At 30.7% G+C, this 23,138-nt stretch overlaps 1 protein-coding gene across 1 annotated transcript in view; it reads right to left on the bottom strand.

Moving 5' to 3' along the window:
- Nucleotides 1-14,852: 14,852 nt before the first annotated feature.
- Nucleotides 14,853-23,138, bottom strand: part of LOC126551551 (ecdysone-induced protein 74EF-like) — a 29,152-nt gene continuing 20,866 nt past the window's right edge. Inside the window, exon 3 of the mRNA XM_050205222.1 lies at nucleotides 14,853-15,786. Coding sequence (XP_050061179.1) covers nucleotides 14,988-15,786 — 799 coding nt within the window. The 3' untranslated portion in view covers nucleotides 14,853-14,987. The remainder of the gene's footprint in view (nucleotides 15,787-23,138) is intronic.

Here is a 23,138-nt window from a genome sequence, read left to right on the forward strand (position 1 = left end):
TATGATAAAAAAATTCAATACTATTGAAAAACAATCACAATATTCTTACAATTTTTTAATGGTTATTATATTTTTCATGTTTTTACTTTTTACAACTTTTTAAAATGTATTTCTAATTTCATATTTCCGAGTAAAATATTATTCGGAGTACTGTTTGAAGAACGAAAATCAAAATTGTAGACCAGTACCGTTTATTTTACGAGCGTTATAACACTCAAAATGTTTGTCAATTTATTAATTATTATACTCGTCCGAAACCGTCAAAGGCGGTAAACGATTGTGGGTTTTTCGGTTAAAAAAAATAATAATAAAATAAAATAAAACACCTGAAGTACACGGCGTACCTACTACATAGCTATACATCATGTCGTATTGCACGAAGACGAAATAATAAATAATAACGGGAAAAAAAGTTCGATGGACCAGATATATTATATAACTGTATCATCGAGGTCGACGAGTGATGCGGGCGGCGGTGTCGCGTGCGCCGGCGATAAAAACAATCGCTAAACGAGAGAAGAAAACACCGTCGTCGTCCGGAAAACGGAGTGTATTCGGCGACAGCGGGGTCGACGGGGGCGTCGTCGGAGCGGAGGAGAACACGAAAAAGTCTAGCGGAGAGAGTATTAGCCGCCGCCCCGGAACGCGCATTTGTTTCGCGCGGCGTTCGAACAATAATACGGTGGCGGGCGAGATAAAGGCGATTCGCGATTTGTACTCGTCGCCTCCGCGCGAGCCATATAAATCAGATGAATAGATACAAGTACACACACAAACACACACACACACACACAAACAAACATTATATAGAGAGACGAACGACGGGAGGAGAGACCGGAAGTGCCGGTCGCGTGGTATTATTATATTACGCGAGCGCGTGTGTGCGTATAATATATGAATAATATTCTCTGCGCGCACGCGTCTACCGCACACACACGCACACCGCCGCATCGGTGTGGCTTTAAAAATAAAATAGCTTACGACGATTCGTATATAAGCGGCGACGGCGAAATAAGGAGAAGGTGGTGACAGAGGGGAGGCGGTTAGGTTAAGTGGCGTACATTACGCGCGCGCGAGAAACTATATAATAAGATATATAATGCGCGTATATAGAAATATAAACGGGCGCACACACAAAAGCCACAGCGGTGCTCGCGGTAGGAAGTGTGTGTGCTGCAGCAGGCAAAGGGTCGTCTCGTCGTCGCGGTCGCCTGCGCCCCGCGTCCGTACGAGTGGACCGGGGAGGGAGACGGTTTTTAAAAGGGTGTGGAAACGCACAGATAAGAAACACAAGAAGCAGTACGTAATATAATAGCGCATGTATATATATATATAAATAGAACGATGCTGTGTGGTATATAAGGTCTTATACCGCCAGCGTGCTATTACGCGCGCGAGGCATCGGCGGAGGGTGTTATAATAATAATAATAATAATAATAATAATAAGCCAACCCACCACCATACCGCGACGCTATCTTTTTTCTTTTCTTTTTTTTTTTTTTCATTTCCGCCATTTTGCACCCCTCCACTCGCCCTTTTGCGCACCCATTCCGGGGTTATATTATTATTATTATTATTATTTCACCGTTGCTTCTTATGTTTCTATCGTCTTTCTACCCCTCTCCTGCACGACCTGCAAACCGCGACGTATTCCTACCGTTGTCCTCGCAGCAGCCCAAACCGTGTGCTTTTTATCCTCCACCGCCGCTGAATTCCAACAGTGTTGTGAGTGCGTACAAATAATATACGCGATGGCGATCGACAACGATCGCGTCGTGTACTTGTATTGAATCCGCTGCGCGACCACTGTACGTCGACCCAGGTGTTGCGTTTACCGCCGTGGTATCTGTTTCAAAATAATTACACGATATGACCGCGAGTACACCCATATAAATATATAATATAACGTAAATATTCGATTCTTTTCGATACATACCTGACACACAAAAAAACACATATCCGCTCGGAGAGGTCGGATTACGAACGGAGGGATTCAATAGAGTCGACAACGAGAGCACGCGCTGATACAACGATATCGTGTTGGTCTCATAATAATGACGTATTCTACTATGCTGTTATAATTTTCTAATAGGTACTCGACAGTCGCGACCTAGGACGTTATCAAAATGTAATAGATCAATGAAAATACGAAAAAAAGTTTTAAATAGTATATAGACATTGAGCTAGCTGTGAAGTATGGCCATACGAAGGGATGTGACCATAGAAATAACAACAAAGCTGCACTAGTTATAAATCGCAGCCCGACACGTTGTTTATTATAAGTCAGATTGGCTGTGAATCTCGGTCCGATAACTTTTCGTTGGCTGTAGATGTGTCGTAACACAATCGAGTCAATATTGCTGATTATTGTTAATATGACATGTTCATAATTACATGTAAAGAAACCAGTCAGAGACGGTCTGAAGCCAAAAATGTTACCGGGATTTGAACCTGAAGTGGCCACGTTAGAAACTATATATAAATAATACGATTTTTTCGATTTATTATGTTTAATAATGTTAACGTTAATACGACTAATAAACAAGTATACAAGTATTATAAAACATATTAAACGTTTTAAATAAGTGGCCACAAATTTTAAATTTTGGCATTGGCCCATCGGGACATTTATCGATGTCCCGGTGGGACAGTGGTGAGACTATCTCACCTAAACGCCCGTTTATCCAGATATTTTTATGATTAATAAAATTCTATGTTCTAAATTATTTGAAAAATTTAACTATAAAAGAATATATTATACGAAATAAAAATAATAATATTAAATTATTATATAAAATATTATACTATTATTTTACGATATAGTCATTCATTATTATTATACGCACCATATCAAGGGAGCGAATTCGTGACATAATGTCACAATAATTAAATACTGATTTTTCAGAAGAAGCAATTTTCTATATCTCCTCTTTTGTAACCAATATAATAGGTATTATATATTATGTATATAATTTGAAAAAAACTGGGAAAAGTACGTTTTGATAATTATTTAAATATCACATGGAAAAGATTCGTCTGGGATTAACCAATCATTTTTAAAAGCGAACTTAACTTCTAGTCGTTTTTTCAACAAGAAAATATAATATGTTTTGGATACACCCATCATACATCATATAAGTACTCGTAGTTATCATAATATTCGACATTATGCGTCAGTGCTTCAACTTCAACTGATATTTAACTCAGTTCACTCCTTTAGTTCCGCCGTGTACATTGTATTTGTATTTTGTACCATTTCGCATAAAGATTAAATCTTTTTATGTGTACCTATTCAAAATAATTCTGTATTGTCGTGTGGGCTCGGAGAATATGACTGCAATATACCTTTTCTCCAACGTCTCAAATAAATCTTATTTATATTCTGTTGTTTATTTTTTTATTTATTTTTTTTTTTTATTATTGTTACAAGAATCTCTTTTCATAAAACAAAACTCTGAGCGCCAAAGTGAAAAGGGGAAAGTTGATTTTTTTGTAAATTTAACTTGAATGGAATACTCTTGAAAGGGAGCAAACTTTTGTTAGCAAGTTTTGTCAAATGTCAATTTAAAGTGAGAAGTTTTTTGTATATAAAAGATTTATAATGCGTTCAACACGTTGTACTTATATAAATATCTAATTCGGTTTCAAAACAATATTTTCAGCTAAATTTCTTGGTCCTGCAAATCAATGTCAACAAAATATCTATAAAACTATATTTTAACAATAAATTCATTATTTACAGTGGGCTTTCGTAAAATGGCACTGATGACTAAAAACAAAATACTGAGAATTCACATTGAAAATTTTTCAATTTTAATTTTTAACTCCTGATAATTATCTCGTTGATTCATTAATTCATTAAGCTTAGATTTTTTTTTTATTCTATTGAACTATTTTATTTTAAATAGTTTTTAATATTTTTTTTTTTTAACTATTTAACTTTTTAATCGCAATAATTACCACATTATACACCATTAATTAATTTTTTCACAATTTAATTTATTTAAAACTGATTTAATTTTAATTAAGTTTATTAATAGCTTCATATGTATTAAGATTTATTTGATCACATTCTATTATTAATTAATAGTTTAGTAATTTATTACTCATAAGTATAATAATTAATAAATAGCTATTAAAATAATATACATACATACATTTATAATAATTTATTTAAATTAATTGACAGAATAATAGAGCCCCCTAAAAAAAAAAGAACAAATTATTTGTAGAGTGTAGACACTTCTTGAAATTTACCTCTGCACACATCTATTTTCACGCTCTTAAAATTATAACTAAATAGTTGATATAAATATTTATAATTTTTCAATATTACATTCTTATCGACCATTTATGTATATAGTGCAAATAGTTAAGTAAAAGTACAGTAGTCATTTATTCGATGTTTAAAATTAAAAAAAAATATATTACTGAATATTTTTTTATTGCAAACAACTAACATTTATTCAAAATATTCGTTTCATAAAATAAATGTATTCAATAATTGTATGATGCATCTATAGTTATGAAATAACCTATTTACATATTACGTTAAACTCAATTAAAGTATCATTTATGTATTCTCTTAAGAATTTTGGACTTGTAATAAAATCGACCCCTAAACCTACTGAAATAAATATCTACATACTACCACACAGTTAACTTTATTGATAAATGATTATTCTGTTTTTGACAAAAACAAATAATAGTAATCGTATGTAAGTACAAAATAAGTGACACATCAAAATAAAAACTTAGGTCATTTTATTATAGGTATGTTTGATGTACACAATAAAAGTATATGTTTTATAGCCTTTTGATTTATGTGTACTACTCTAGTACTGTTGTTATAACAAATAACAATGGCTATAATTTATTGTCATTAGTCAATCTTGTACCTTAGTGCACACTTAGATACATATAGACAGTACTATATCGTTTATTTGACAGTGTCTGGAATAAACGACCTATGATCGCACATTCCAACATTAATATATTATTGTTTAAATAATAAGATGCGTTTGGATTTTTTTATTGACAAAGCGTGCATCGATCATTGCACATAATTATTATATATTAACATTGTTCAACGTTTGAGAAATTTATTATTTTCATTAATTATCATTTATGATGAATTTATTAATAACAAAATTAAATTATTTTTATAAACAAGTGAAGCAACGGCAAATTGTTTTACAGTTTCCAGTAGTTTCCAGGCTTCTTACTAGGGTATAGTAACGATAAACAAAAAACAATAATTATAAAAGTTTTCAATAATAATATTTGTTTAAAATAAACTATGTGCCATTTTAGAATTGTATAAGTAATGAATCTTAAAATTGTCATAAAATTATTGCTATTTTCAGAAAGACAAATAAAATATCTCGATAAAGGTGTTCTATAAAGACACTTTCATGGATAAAAGACTAAATTAATTCACAAAATACATGCAGTATCTGTACTGCAATATATTTATTAGCAACCTGAATTTAAATTCACGAGTCACGTAACTACTCGACATGTTATTGTGGATTCAGAGTTTGATTTTGATATACTGAATATTTTTATTATATCTTTTTTATTATTTTCACAACTTACCTATTTTAGTATATTGACAATTTTTCTATAGTGTACAAAAGCCAAAAAAAATAAAATTACAAATTTACAATGTATGTCCAATGTACATGAAGGTAGGTACTAAAGATTATTTAGAATTTTTATTTATTATGAAAATTTACTATTTATAATAAATAAGAATGGTTGATTTTAAAAAGATATCATAATTGTAAAATCAAATACATGGTAAAATTAAACAAATTGTATATTATCTAAAATGTATATTGCATATATATATATGTAATGTGACGGGTAATTCAACTAGCTATACATACTGATAAGCGATAAATTATTTTGATAAAATTGTAATTATATTCTTTTTTTAATTACATTTTTTATGTATACTTACAAACATAACATTTGTATAATTAAAACAATTGCTATAATTGCTTTTGTTTTAGATCTTTGGGTTAAAAACTTGGTTCCGGGCACAAATGAGCCAAAAACGATTAACTCTACAAGCTTATAATAAATAATAAAATAATTCGCGAAGTCCGGTGTAGTAACTTTTTTTAGATAAACTGTCATAATGTACATTTTCTGATTATTTTTCAAAGTTTTACCCGGATTTTACAAATAAATATATACACTACATACACACGCACTGCAACGAGTGCAACGAGTAAATACAAAAAATTCTTAAGCATAGTCATAGAGGCATAATATGACTGTCACAAATTACAGAAATAACATCATTTTCAGGTGGAGAAATTTACTAGTTAAACAAGTATATAAAATATGTATATTATATAAGTATAACAGTACTAATGAATTAAGTGTGGTCCAAAAAATTACTAATTTATTTATGAATAGTTAGTTTGTGATTAGGTGAACAAATTAATAGTTACACTACTTTTGAATTCAGTCTTTTATACCAAACATTAGAAAACTATCTATTTCTAGTTTCTAAAATGAACCTATTATATATTATAATATACATATATTTATATTTATATATTACTTGAACTTTCCCCAAACACCGAATCTTCAAAAAAAAAGTTGTGATACATGTGTCGGGCTGGATGTTAATTTGTGATAGCGACATTGCATAAAATAAGTTTGATATGCGTGAAAATTCCAGTTTGAATTTTTTTCCTGATTATAAAAAAAAGTAATGACAATTTTTTATTTTTGATCCACTAAAGTACGAAATAGATCCAAAAATGTTAAGATCAAAGCATTTTTACTGTCCCAAAAGATGATGACACACAGAAAAAAAATTAAAAACACGTCAAAATGAAATCAATACATTTAATCCGCTAAGAATTTAAACACCTCTCTTTTTAAAAAAAAAAACAATCAAATATTTTTAGGTTGACCGTGTCAATAAAACTTAAATACTCTTTTAGTTTTTTTTTCTAGTTACAACGAAGGATTCTATATAGACATCATAATAAATTCAATAAATTATATCAAATTATTTTCGGAGTAAAATTAAATTCAATGTACTGAAACGCGCGTAAGTTTATTTTTCTCAAAAAAAAAAACGGCAGTGACAACATAGTTTTATAGAAATTGGCAAAACATTAAAAAATTGCCTATACTCCTAAGGGGGTTGCAAATGGTTTTTAAGAAGTTCAGTAGGTATAGTCATTTTTTCGAGTTTTCAAAAGTTCAATCGCATGAATATAAGGTCCATCATAATATGTAGACATATAGAATTGACATAGGCTTGGTGTATTTTGGTCAAAATAACTGACCATTTTCATTTTTCAAACCCCTTAAAGACGGTCGGTATTGAACCCCCTTACAATCTTTTGGAACCGTATGTATATAATAATAGTAATATTATGATACGGGAGAGCGTGCGTATACATAAATCGTACGAGTAGAACGCCGCGCAAAACGTTTGAGAACAGCGGCGCGCGGATATCGAAATAAATCACGGACCACACGACGATACTATGTAGACACATACATTTACGTATACACTATATACGAACCTATTATACGGAAGATCAGATCACGCGCGTATATTACACGGTGCACTGCGCGGGACGCCGTCGACTGGACCTTCCGGCTGCACCGCCCGCCAAACGATCGTCCACTTCCGGTCGAACGCCTCGTGAAATACGGAAACGATATAGTCACACCCGCCGCCGCCGGCGCTATTATAATAATATGACAACTAACAAGGTCCGCAAACGGGCCGGCACTCGTCACACTGCACGTATATACACCTGCAGTACTTACATATATATATATATTGCCCGCAGTTTCCTGTACGTTAAAGGCCCACAGGACGTTTGTATATTATAATATATTATTACATTTTAAACATTTTTTCCTCGTCTTAACCCCCCGGCCGTAGTACCACGCGTCCTATTCAAATCCTCAGATATTATTCACGTCGCGCGGCTACACCGCTATACTACACACGCATAGCTATATTTATTATTTTACACGACATTTTTTTTTCCTTTTCCTCTATCCTTCTTCTTTTTCCTCTCCTCGTATTGGCCGTCACCCTGCAGTCTTGGCACCGCCGTATGTACACGTGCGGGTGTAGCCACCGAAAATATTTTCGATTCCGATCACGCGTGTGCTGGGTGCGGCGGCAGTTCCTCGGCTGTACACATCGCACACGACCCTATAGCGATTTGACGAGGGCGCGGGCACACCGCCGCGCGCGACAACAACCCGCGGGTCTGAGCCTCTTCAGCGGCCGCGCTCCGTGCACCTCGCTTCCTTCGGCGACAACGCAGACTATAGCTAGCTGCTCAGGGTGGGCCGCCGCACCGAAATTCCATTTTCCTCTTTCCTTTTGCATTTCTATATAATGTCATTATATACACCATTGCTCTTTCACCGCGTCGCGCGTCTCCGCAAAAGCGGACCTCATCCCGCCCACGCGCGACCCGTATAATATATAGTGTCTGCAGACTGCAGCAGTCGTCCTTTTGTCGGCGATGACAAAGGATACAATTTGAAGCGTTAAAAATCGTAAAAAAAATATACATCTACTTTTGCTCCCTCCCCTCCCCTACCCCCACTTTGACACATAAGACCGGCTCGGGACGTGACGTCTCTGCAACGGTTCATCTCAATATTTTACGATGCGCGTGTTATTCGTCTATTTTGTAGCTATTATATTATATATTCATTCGCGCACGTGAATATACAATGAACTATATATATATTTAATGTTATACGAGTTTAAATGCATATAAGCCGCGGACTCGCATCGTTCCCTGATTCACAATTTTACGACAAACGTGGTATTCGCATATTCCACATAATATACTGGACTACGTCTACCTCGGTATTATTCTTAAAGTGCTTTACGATTCAAACACGAAAGTTTTTTGTTGGTTTGTTTTGATAATGGTCACGGATATATTTTATATGTGGTGTTGGCAAACGATGCGTAATTACACTTACGAAATCTTTCAACTGTACAATAACCTGTGGTGCCAACTGATCAACAACTGGTCATCCATTATTATATATATAAATAAGATAAGAGTGTATTAGTACCTATTATATGTACCAATTTGTAGAAAATAGTTCGGATGGAGTTGAATATCAAAAACATATTCATCACTTAAAACATCTCAACCCGACATCTCTCTAATAATAAACTCATCGTGTCATATGAAGTGAGACTTTTCCCGAAAGTTCTAACGTACCGCCTGCAGATCTGACATCCGCAGTATAACAACGATCATTCGCTTTTATTTATTTTCCGTATGGATTAGTTAGACGTTAAAATAGAATTCAAAAACACGATAAAACAAAACATCCTAATATATTAGGATAGGTATACCTATAAACCAATATATTTACATATATAATTATAGCATCATTATAATCACTAAATAGAAAATTCATGTTACACGTTTTATTCGCAAGACATATAGGTTCGAAAGAACTGCTCTCGTTTTACTCACTATAATACAGAGTTATAAACTTAAATAAATATACTAAAATCAGAATATTATACTAGATAATACATACATACATACATTGATTTCTTCATTGAACTTTAAAATCTCAAATCGCAGAATTAAACAATTGTATATACTTTTTATATGTAACTCCAACGTTCAAACTATGGTCAAAACACTCCTATAAATAGATTAATGCAACTTGTTAATTATTTAAATGTTGATCTGTTTTCTTGTATCTAAATAAATAGTTTTAGTTATTACTTAAATAATCGTTTGACTATATTATAAATATTACATTCCATGTCAATATCTAATTAAGCTAAGTTTTCGTTGTTATTTTTTTTTATTTTGTATTCTTAACCATTTACTTTCGGTGAATTATTTCAACCATAATCATCACAACATCGCATATATTGTACTTAAACCTCTCTATTTACCAATTATACCACTATATCTGTACTGTCGTATATAATATTTAAGATTAACAGTAATGTACTAAAAAAGTATTGAGTAAATCTTAGGGTCTAGATGTATGTCTATAATAATTGTAACTAAGTTCGTCCAGGGAAAATACATAAATAAAGAAATACATTCACACGCATAAATCGTAGATAAATAGAAATGTAAAATTTTTAATTAAAATTAATTTAACTTACCGTATTAATTGAATAAAATGATAATGGCCCCATAAAATGTATGACAAATTATTCTTAAAATAATTAGGATGACAGACCGTACAGCTCATAATAATCGTTGTTCATCTGCAATGATTCATCGTTGAATTCAATTTGACAAGTGCTTTACAGTGGTCTATCACTCAATGATGAGGTGCATTATCGACACCTATTTTTTATTTATTTATTTTTTTTGGTTCCGATCGATAATCCCATCGACACCTCAAGTTTATTATGAGTTTAATTAACCCAGAAATATCATCAAAAACAAGTCTTAGTAATTATTTTATTTTGTAGATAAATTACAGTTTTTTTAGTATGAAAAATTGAATGTATTTGAAAAAAAAAACTTGATATTAATAACAAAATTTATATTATTTCAACTAAATTGACTTATATACGTTGATTTATTTAACTAATTTAATTACGAGAAAAAAATCATAATAATAAATAATAAATACCAATAAATATAAATAATATTATGAGAACAACCAATATCTGGCGCTAAGTAAGATATTTTTTCATTCATTGTAAAAATAAATAAATAATAAACAATAATACAAATAATTAACTAGTTGAAATTAGTTCTCGATATTTGTATCGATTTATTCAATAATTATTATTTCATCTCGAGGAGTATAAAATAAGAAATATGATTATTCAATACAAACCATAATAATTAAAATAAACATACTTTGTAAGCTTGAAAAACAAACTACAAAACTATATTGCACAAAATCATAGTTTGAATATAATTATATAAAACTGATCAATTATTAGACATGTAGAATTCATCTCGTCAAATTCCATTAACACACACACCATAATTATTATATTGTATAGTACCGTTTATAGCCATACTCAACAGATTAAAGAATACCAATTTCGCATTGCAAATGCGTATAAAGGGTAAATGTCGAATTGCACTCGAGACAGATAAATGTAATGTTTGAATTGTTTGATCGGGTTCAAAGAAAGTAAAAAATAGCATTAAATTCCATTATAAGAAAAATCTATTTACTATATGAATATATAATCTCAATCAACGGGTCGTAAGATAGTAAATTTGTATTTTTAATATATTTAAAGTTCATTGTTTATCTGTGATAACTGATAATACTATATACAATGAGTAACTACACTTTAAATATAATTATTATTACATAAATAATAATAACATATAAAAACAAATTTTTGTTAATTTTTAAAGTTAATGAATAATAATAAAAAAAATTAGTTATTTTTTCAAAGCGAATAAAAAATAGCTACAATTTCTAAATAACACTCGTAATATAAAAATATTTAACCTATTTACGTTTAATTCAAACCTAAATAGTTGTGACATAATAACTTCATTGCGATACTAATTCAATCAAACTTGCAGTTTTCAACTAAAATAAGTAGTTGCAATTTTATAAAATAATCAAATCGAATACTAATTTTAATTTTTAACATTATCCGATTTTAACCCAAGTACAACTCAAACACTTTTGGTTTAGGTAAGGAGAGTAGAATTTATTGATAATCCCTGTTTGACGTGGACAAGAGTCATCGCCCTGATATAATATTTAGCTCGTTTCGTTGAATGTATATTATTGGTTAAATTTATTACTTCGCCGATTTTTATTGTGACCGTTTCAAATAGATAATATTAAGTTAAAATTTCGAAAAATCTATAACGTTGAGTTTACTATATTATATTAGGTACCTAATATTATTGGTATGAAATCCATGGTCGTTCAATACATAAACCACGGACTGCACGCGGTTATCAGACGATTGCTAATAAACAGTACTATAAAGTTTATTTTCGATTATAGTACCTATACAGCATTTGTAACATTATAAAATAGTTTAACAGATCTAAATGATTGTGGTTCAATAAAGTATATATACCCCTTTATTATGATAGTATTATTGCGGTATTTTAAATTAATGAAAATACAACACTTACTAATTAACTGATGCAAATCGTAGAGTATACATGATGTAATACAATTTGCATATCATGAAACGGTCTTCATTCTTATTATACGCACCACTTTTATCCCGTTCCTCGGACTTTTATATTGTTTCATTCTTACCGTTACGAAATGTGTTTAATTTGTTTTCGTTCAATATACAGCGCAGAAATAGGTGTGTATAGCATTGTGGAACGAACAATGAGACATTTTTTTTTCACTTAAATAAACTCGGAAATAATGAAAATTGAATTGACTTTTTATCTTACAGTTTGCCGCTGAAATAATATTTTGGCCTATATAATATTATATACTGGTATAAAATAAACAGAACACAATAGTAATTTAAAAAAAATACATTTACCGTTTGCCGAGATCAGAAACTTACTTACAGAGTACAATATAATACCGTTCCTAACCAGAATACAACAATAATAAATTGTAAATGTGTTGGTGCTTTTTCTTTTTCAAAATTATCGTTACCCGGCAGATTAATGACGACTTCTGGGCGACTTTTTATTATAAACATTATTTGATCGAAAATCCTTTTAAATGCGGGTATAATAGTGTAGGTACAATGAGTACAAAATAAAATTAAAGGATATATTAAAATAAACGAGCACTGTCGATTGAATATTTTAATCGTAAATAATAAACTATACAAAATAAAGAATATTGAAAGTAAAATAATAATAACAAATAACCATACATATATAACCAGAACTTTTTGATTTACATTATAAATACTATTGAAATTTTCAATTCTACACAAAACAAAAAAAAAACAGAACATATTCTTATCAAAATTAAATTTTTAACTTTATCTCTTAAACATACATACATACATAATATGTATGTTACACACACATAATGATTTAATATTTATTATCCACAAATGAAGAAATATATGTATAAAGTAAAATAATAATAATATTGAAAATATCGCGAGGACTAATCTGTAAAGTAAACGCATTATATTCATAAATTATATGTGCACACAAACATAATAGGACATAATTTTTTTTTTTTTCATAAAATATAAATTAGATACGCATAATATAATACGCAGTGTTAAAAATCAGTTAAGTAGCCGGGGTAAAGTAATAGTAGGGGTGCTTTAACTGATTCTGGTTTTATTCGGATAATTTGTTATTAGAGTTCCCTTCACCCTATAAATGACACCACAAATTATTTTATTCGTTTCCCTATCTGTTAAAAATATAATATATCTACTATTTACCTACTAGAGTTACCATATTATAACACGATTTACTTTATCGTCATAAATTACATATCCAACAATAAGTTTTTTAGTAACATCATAATATAATATAGTGCACACTTATGTTTTTTGAAACATAAATTTTAAAATATTTGCAATTGACTGAAATGTGAAAAATTTTGTTTTGATATATATTAATCAAATAATGCGGTTTAAAAAAATATTGATCAGGATAAAATTATAGGCAATACACGTAAATTATATTTATTATATATATTTCACATTTTTATTTAATATTATACCTAATACCTATCTGTTAATAAAAAAAAAAAAAGTGTACCTACAATACTTTATTCAATTTTGTTAAATTGTCTAACACGTCGTTTTTTAACGTACACGCTAAGAGTGGTTATTAATAGTTGAATGATATAAGTTAACAGACCGATTTATTTTATTTAAATTCTTAATGTAAGTCTTTATTTACGTTTTTTTTTTTTAGAAAATTATAAATATTTATTTAAGTTTATGTTTATAAAATGTTATATTGTTAGTAAAATGTATTTTCCAATTGGAAACAAAACAATATTGTGGTCAAATAAATAAATAAATAATAATAATGTGTAAAATTTATAAGACTCGAAATATTGTAGATAAAGTATTGGTTAGATATTATTATTTTTTTTTTTATCATTATATCTGTTATTTAAATCATTATTATAAGTTAATTGTATTTTTGATAATTTTAAATGTGACCATATTCAGCATAAAACCCAATTCCCATATTATATAAAACAAATTAACTGGAATAATCGTGATGTCATCGGAAAAAGAACAAAATAAAGAGTTTAGAAGTCCTAGGACTAATAAATAATTAGTTGATAAAACAACGAAACATTTTATAGTCTATAAAAGAAAATACTTATTATGGCGTTTGAAATAGAAAAAAATGCAAACGTTAATAAAATATTGTGCTGTTTTAAGGGCATGTTCATGACACGTATTCCGGCTACTACACTGCACTGAAACGCATATCATCATATTATTATATTATAATATGATGGTATTAACTGCGAATTTCCCCCAAAAAAATTATTTTTTTTATTATTACATACATTTTCGTCCTCCAACTGATCAATGCGTATTTAAAAATTATTATAAAACTATTAATATTTACATAAAAAAAAAAAAAAAACAAAAAACAAAAACGAAGCCATCGGCGACTCGGTCTCTCTTCGCTCCTTCTTATCGTCTGCACACACACGATAATACGCGTAGTAGTGTAAGCCTTACCGCGATAGTGGAGACCGATGCGGACATCTAATCCGGTCGGTGGTCTTGGGAGGCGGAAGCGGGAGACGCGGCTGGTGGCGGTCCAGGCGATCCGCGGGCGGTCGTCGCGTTCCTGCCGCCGCCGCCGCTGCACATCATCAGCTGCTGCTGCAACTGTTGGAGCCACCACGGCGGCGTGGCCAGTGGCGACGTCGTAGTCTGCAGGGGCAGCGGTGGCGGCGACGACGACGAGGACGACGAACACTGCGGCCAACCGCACTGGACGGCGGCCGACATGGCGGCAGCGGTGCAGGCTGTGCCGACGGCCGGTTCCGGTAGAACCGGCAGCGGTTTTCATATGACGTGTTGCGCGTGCAGTCCGGCCTGTCCGCCGACGCGGTCCGGCTTGACGAGCAGCGCGATGGGCCGCTTGATGACGGCCGCGGCCGCGGCCGCGGTGGTGGACAGCAGCGGCGGCGGGGGGAGCTGAGCGGGCGGCGACGGCGTGGACGACGACGTGGACGACTCGTGCGCCGGCCTGGGCGGCTGCGGCGGTTGCGGCGGCGACTCGTGCGCCGGACGTTCCGCGTGCTGGCCGCACTCGGCGCAGTTGACCGGACATCCGCCGCCGCCGCCGTTGGCACCGGCCGCGGAAGTAGCCGCGGCCATCATCGGCCATCCGGTGGCCAACGAAACGGCGCGAGAGTACAGCGAACTGCCGTAGAGCGCGTGCAGCGCGAGATCGTGGACGGCCTTGCCCGCGGCGGCCGCTTCGCTTCCGGTGCCGCCGCCGCCCACCGTCGACAGGTCCTTGGCCACCTGCTGGTAGAACGACGACGGGTAGTGGTGGTGTTGGTACGGCGAAAAGTAGGCCCGCGGGAACTTGGCCACGGCCACCGCGGCGGCGGCGGCGGCGGCGGCGGACGACTGATGTTCCGGCATCGATCCGACGGCCGAAGTCGAGATAGATCCGCCGCCGGTGCCAGCGGCCGACGATTCGTGTTGCGGCAACAGGTCGCGCACCGAGTACGGAACGGGTTTGCCGGACGACGCCGAACCACCACCGCCGGTGTCGGTCTTCTTCTGCACCATCGTCTTTGGCTTGCGCCGAGGACGGTACTTGTAGTCCGGATGCTCCTTCATGTGCAGCGCCCTGTAAAAATTGCACACTCGATTATACAGACCGTATACGACGTAGGGTAAGAGAGTTATTGCATTATTATCTCGTCGTCGTTTTGGAAAACATACAATCGAGTTTCTCGAATCTCGAGGGGAATAAAAACAAATTTGACTTGAAAATATTTCGAATTATATGTATTATGTATGTATATACATCAAATACAACGTATAAACACTTCACGAGGCAATACAAAAAAGGAGGGTTACGAGATATCGCTAGACCGTGTGTTTTTAAAAGGATACCATTCAGACTGGTTTTTTTTTCACGAAAATAGAAAGGAAAAAATGTTATCAAACTTTGATATCATAGTTATTTTGGAAAATATCTTTCAATTTACGCATGTTAATTCACGAAATTTTATAAGTTTCAGACTAATATTATTAGTAGTTATAATACTATAGATATAATATTTATGTTACCTATTTTTATTTACAAAATTAAACACATTAAATTAGTACATCTTTTGGTGATGTTAGTCAGTTACGATCACAAACGAACTTATATGCTTACAGCGTTCATCATAAACATAATCTATAATCAATAGGTACATTTTTCATTGTTTCTTTATAATATATCAATTTATTTTGACATAAAAATGGTAACAGATTAAAATTAAATAGTTATTTAATAAAAATGCTTAAAGTGATTCGATCCTAACTGTTTTCTAACAAAGAAAAACTATATCTTATACAAATTTTACCGACTAGCCAAGTTATCAGATATAACTTCTGAAAACATAATTGAATTCGTTGAGAAGTTTAGTTACTTGAAAACTTATTTTCATCTTATTTTTTTTCTACTTATTTTACATTTCCAAGCTCTTAAGAAATTAATTTTTAAATTTTGAATGTTAAAATTTTTAAATGTTTGTATAAGAATTGATTAAAAAATAGTTTCAAAGTATAATATATTACAACGAATTCAAGGATTTTTCAAACAATTTATCGAATGAATACAATTGGCCAAATATTGAAACGTTTAAACAAAAAATAACGAAATAATTAATAATTGTGAAGCGCATTATTGAGATCTGCGAACACGTGCGGGTGAAACAACATTCGAGTACAAATAAGCGCAACAACCCCTGTGGTTTGCCTCGATCAAAACGATAACAAACTTCATCGATGGTGTATTAACGGTGGAAAGGGGCGGGTATCCGGGTGATATATCATTACCCCAAAGAGCCTTTTACATCTAAGCGGAACGATCAATGCATTGGTATTATTATGATGTGTATTTTTATTATTATTATTTTATATATCTTTTCACAACTCTAATATATATAAAAATGAACGATGAAATCTTTAAATTTCTTTGGTTTCTAATAGCGATTTGTACCTCGTAGGTACGTGCTCTGGAGTGTCAAATTTTTTTAATAATCGAGTCATAATAAGAAAGAAAAAAATAACGAAATATGAGAATATTTTTGCTGCACTTACTTTTAGCAAAAATGTTGTCAATCAGTAATAATTTATTCAACAAGAAAAAAATAATCTAACTGTATATATTGTATACTATATTACATAGATATTAGATACTTAATATTTTTAACAAATAATAATCATTAGGTACCAATATTATTTATTTTCTAAACACTTCATTTTCAAAATATTTTGGCTAAATTGATAAAGGCATTTAAAACATTTTTAATTTTAATTTGCTTTATATTGTTAAAAAATGTTCCCTTTGAAAACTTAATGCAACTAAGTTCGTCAAAAGTCAATAAAAATCAAATTTAAAATTGTTTATTATTTATTTTTTGTATATTTTTCTTTTATTATTAAAAGCTATCCGCTGCATCTGAAACCATTTTAGTAATAGACAAAATATATTTACGTGTTTATAAATAGTTAATGACATTGTACGAGCATATTATAAAAAATAGGAAAACATTACTACAATAGGTACTTATACATAAAAAGGTTACCTACACCATTATTTTATCATTATAGATGTCTAGACAAAACTATTTTTTTTTGTTTTTCTATTATTCCATAATTCCATACATTTGATTAAATACAATCGAAACTGAAACCGATTAACAGCCAGATATTGTAGTAAAAATTCAACAACAATACTTAACCATCCAACCTAATACTACTAAACGCAAATTGCAATACAAAACTAGACTGTAGATACGGATTCATTAAAAATACATTAAAGGAAAATAAAAATACACGAAATACGATGTAAGTATCTAACAATAAAAATGATGTAGTTTTAAATTTTAAGAGGAACAATGAATATCAATTTCACAATTTTTACATAAATGGGGTTTGTGTATATATATTTTTATGTTCATTATGTATGTTATAAGAAATATCTAAACACGAAATAATTATTTTCAAAATATTATAATTAAGCGATTTTTAGTTATTTATTGCAATTTAAAATTACGAAAGCTATAAACAATTGTCAAGCTATGAAACTTCGTACCACTAACACAAAATAATTATTTTCTATATACCTACTAACACCCAGCAATTTTCAAAACATTATAACTAATATTATAAGTAATTATATAAAATGTGCGATTTTTTTTGACAAATATGAATTGAACTTGGCAAATAATAATAACAATTAAAATGTAATATAACATAAATACAACTATCTTTAAAAATATAATAAATTTTAAATGCTGGTATATACGTCGATTTTTTTTTTGTTTTATACAAAAATAAATAAATATTAGGTATTAATTCAAATTTTTACACATATATTCAATAAAATATCCAATTACTCAATGATTATTCTTAAAAACGACAGGACTTATTATTAAGTAGTCTAAATAATAAATTTAGTATAATATTCTTTTGAAAAAAACAATTATTATACTCCATGAAATGAAATTTAATTAATTCTGTTATAACAGTATAATAGTAAATAATAATATTATTATTTATGATATTTTGTATTTATTTTAGATGACAATAAATTACTTATCAAACATTATTATTATTGTTTCATTAACCCATATTTCATAATATTAAATAAATATATAATATAGATATATGATGTTTAGTATTAGAAACTTTGAGAGATACATAAATAAATAATTTAATTGTTATATTTTCCAGTTTTCCAGGGTATACGCGTAATCATGATAACCTATATCGACAATAGTTCATATGATCTTATAATGTTAATAAATGGCTGAATAGTATCATCTTAAATGTTTTAGAACCACGCATGTTTAAATAAATTATAAAATAATAAAAATAAACAAATGTATATCTCCTCTTGTTCCTTGATCCGATTCGGATTCATAAGTTCAAGTTGATTGTTTTTAGATAGGGTTGAAAAGAATTTTGTCAAATACCTTTTTGCATTTAACACAATTCTTTGAATATCATAGCATTAATATAACAGAGCAGGAAACAGTTTCAATAAGTCGACCAGGTCTCAAACCACCAACATTTTTTTATAGTGCCTATAATGCTACAGGCTAAATGCCAACGCAAAAACACTGTGACCTCCAGTGACCATTGATCACCCACTATTTACCCAATCACAATAAGTGACCACTCCCGTTTGCCATTATATAGATATTGGCCTCAATATTGGCTTATAAAAAAAAAGTATTTTTAATTTATTATTTTTACTCGTACTGCAAAATACGTACACTTAACTGCAGTTGTCACCACTTAACGAAATTTTCCACACTTGAGAACCCTAATCTAATTGCAATTTGCATGTACAGTATACATGATAAGAAGTCATTTAATTTATTTCATTAATATTCGAATTTCTGTACTTAATCAAATAATAACCATTAATAGTTAAATTAATGATTATTTGAAAAGACAACCGTTGAAAGAATTTACAAACAGTTATGTTAAAATAATAATAATCGTTTTTCAATAATCTTAAGTGCCTATAGGTACTATATTATAATATTTGTCTATAAATTAGTAAATTCCGATGACATGCTAATTAACTTATCATTTATTATCATATATTTTTATTTTATCATAATGATTATTAAAGAAACATTTAATTAATTTATTGGCTTTACAATCATACTTAATACGATTATAATTGCATTATCATATTTAAAAAATCAAACAGGAAATAATCAATATTTAATTTATAATCGCTCAGCAGTATCCATTTTACATAATACATATAGGTACTATAGATGTATTGAAACATTTAAAACCCATTATTATCTATTTATTTGTTTGATAAATATTAAATTTATTTAATTTAGTTTTTTCGTTTTATCAAAGTACACAAAATTATTTAAAACATAAAGACCTTATGAGCACATATTTGTTCAAGGAAGTAAAATAATTCTTTGTTAATATTTTTAATTTTTAATAATATTTATTCATAACGTGTAAAAATTATTTTTGGGAATGTGTATAATATTGCCGCGATGAGAATAAAAATTAAGTCAATAATTATATGTTCTGAATTAATTACACTAATTCTCTTAAACGTTCCTCAAACAACACTCATGTATCAGAAACGTTTATTATAAAATTAATAATAAATATTAATTAAATAAATATTTATAATATTAAATTATACTTCAGTTAATTCAATAAATAGGTAAGTATGATAGTTTTCTATGATAAATCTTAAGCAGATTAAAATCACTATATTTTAACACTGTAAACGGTTCCTATTTAATACTAAGATAAGTATATTATGCTATTAAACATATTATATTGTCACGTACCTATTTATAAATTCTTTGTATAATTGTAAAAAAGCTGTTCCATATAAGCTCAAAAAAAAAAAATTAATTAAAAATTGTTACAAAGTGTAGACAATGTGTGGAATGACTGGAATATATAATATAAAACATCATTCGCCATATTTATATAGGTATAGGTCTATATACTATTTATAAAACTTTAAATTGTGTGCAATACTTAGAAGCATTTCGTCGATTGTCAAGTTACTTATAACTTATAACTACAATACATGAATATGTACCGGAATTTTTTTATTTTGTGTCCAAAATAATGACCGATATTAATTATATTCACTAAGTGTATCACAATTGTCTGACATAATAAGATGTAATTTTAAAGTAAAACCGTCAAATCTCCGTGATAAATTGAGCATAATATATTATTTTCAATTTTATTTTTTTGTTTTGCGTTGAAATTAAATCGCGTTAATTTGACGAGCATTAGAATTATGTACATTCGTATTTTGTATACCTACTTATTTTTATGTATACATAAGAACTATATCTAAATTGTTAAAACATAAAACGATAAATTATAAGAAAACCACCTATGAAATGAACTGTTCTGACACTTTCCCACGTAAAAAATAATAATATATAAATATATTAGATATATCTCTATAAATTTCTAATTTAATTTGTATTTATCGTATATGATTGAGAAGTATAATTTATCATACACATATTAGTAGGTATATGATTAACGAACTGTAAAATATAAAAGTTCCGATTTGTATAGCGTAGTTTATAGATTTATGTTGATTTTAAAAATCGGTGTTTCCGAAGGGAGGGTCTAGCACAAATCGAATTATTATAATAAACCATCATTTGTAAATCGAAGATTTTAATTGTTAAGTATAATATACGCGAGTGGTATAATGTCCGTAAAGGACGTTATATAGATAAATAATAAATAACTGTTGTATTATTGTACTGAAAGCTAATAAATAAATAATTGTATTTTATTCTACACAAATTATTACAAATTATTGGTTATTTAATGATCCTACAACCTTGGACAGAGATAACAAAGCGTCAAAATAAATTAATTTACGAATATATCCATATAAAGTAACGTCGCACGCACTTTGTCTGAGCGAAGAAATAAAATATGAAAATAATACGAATAATAATAACTGTTTATCATTCGTTTCAACTCTAACAATACATTTTCATAACGCCGTATTTTACGAAGCATCGTTATTTAAATAAAAGTGTACAAACATATTTCCTACATCCGCTGCGCGGACGGACAACGAAACTGCACGACATCCAGACCGAACGAACCAGAATATAGTAGTATTATAATAGTACTACAGTTAATTATGCAAAAAAAGTATGTTCATATAATGAATTTATCATAATTAAACTTGTAAATATTATACTCTTATCTTTTTTTCTCATAAATATGAGTTGAAGAAAGTTCAAACTCTATAAAACTACGAAAAATGTATTTTTCTTTTAATTTAGATAAATTGTTTAAAGCGTGTTATATAAATAAATTGTAACACCGATCGCACATCCTTTTTTACACACGTTCATCGCGACATCTGTCTGCGCCTTACTCTCCATCTCTCTCTAGCTCGCACACTATTAGTCTCTACGTGTAAATATAAGCTTTCTTGATAACGTGTGCAAAGCAAGTCCACTCATTGTTTGCAAACACATATATTACTACTATACATGATAAATATTGGAGGTCACCCACATCTCTCCTGGAAACTACCAAAGTGGTCTAAAATCTATATTGTCAGGTAAAGCCGCTATATAATTGAGTAATTAACTCGGGTCTATTCGAATGTATGGCGAAATAAATGTGTTTGAACAGATTGTAAGTATGATTTTAAACCTGATCCTCAAGGACCATACTTTGCCATCAGAGCCAAAAATGTTTCATCAAATTTTGAATGTTTAAAAATTAACCTAGTATAACAATTTAAAAATAAACCACATCAAAACTCTTATTGTTATTGGGTACTTAACTTCTGTATTCATTTATAAATTACAAACGCTCACTAAGCTCGTATGCTTTTTATAAACAGATTTACAGATTATAAACTGTACCTATATTTCTAATTAAATTTAAAAAATAAATAAACATGAGAATTATGTGAAGACGCGATCGCGAAAGAAGTCAAAAGTTCTCTATATGGACATATTATTATATACATAATATTAATTTGTATGATTATATGATTGACGAAATTTAACAACAATTACGCCACAGCTAATTTTTGTATGACACGACCATATACGTCGTATACCATATAGATAATATTATTATGATATACCTACCACGATCGTACACATAATCGTACCTTCGCAGCACAGAATGTCATATGATGGTCGATGCGGATGAAAACAAAACAAAACAAAATAATAATAATGAGTTTAAAAAAACCCTTCTCGCGACAATCGTGTGCACACAATAAAAAATAATAACATAATGACGTGTACTCACAATTCACTTGTACCTGTGTGTGTGTGAACATATACAACAACGGTACCTTCTACGGCCAACGGACTCGGTCGAAACGATAGAACCGATCGCGGTCGCGGTACAATAGTTCGGTAATTGTGATAAATCGCTTTTATTCATTTATTTAATTTTTCTTCTTCTTCT

The sequence above is a fragment of the Aphis gossypii genome, chromosome X, assembly GCF_020184175.1.
Source record: "Aphis gossypii isolate Hap1 chromosome X, ASM2018417v2, whole genome shotgun sequence".
Classification (NCBI taxonomy): Eukaryota; Metazoa; Arthropoda; class Insecta; order Hemiptera; family Aphididae; genus Aphis; species Aphis gossypii.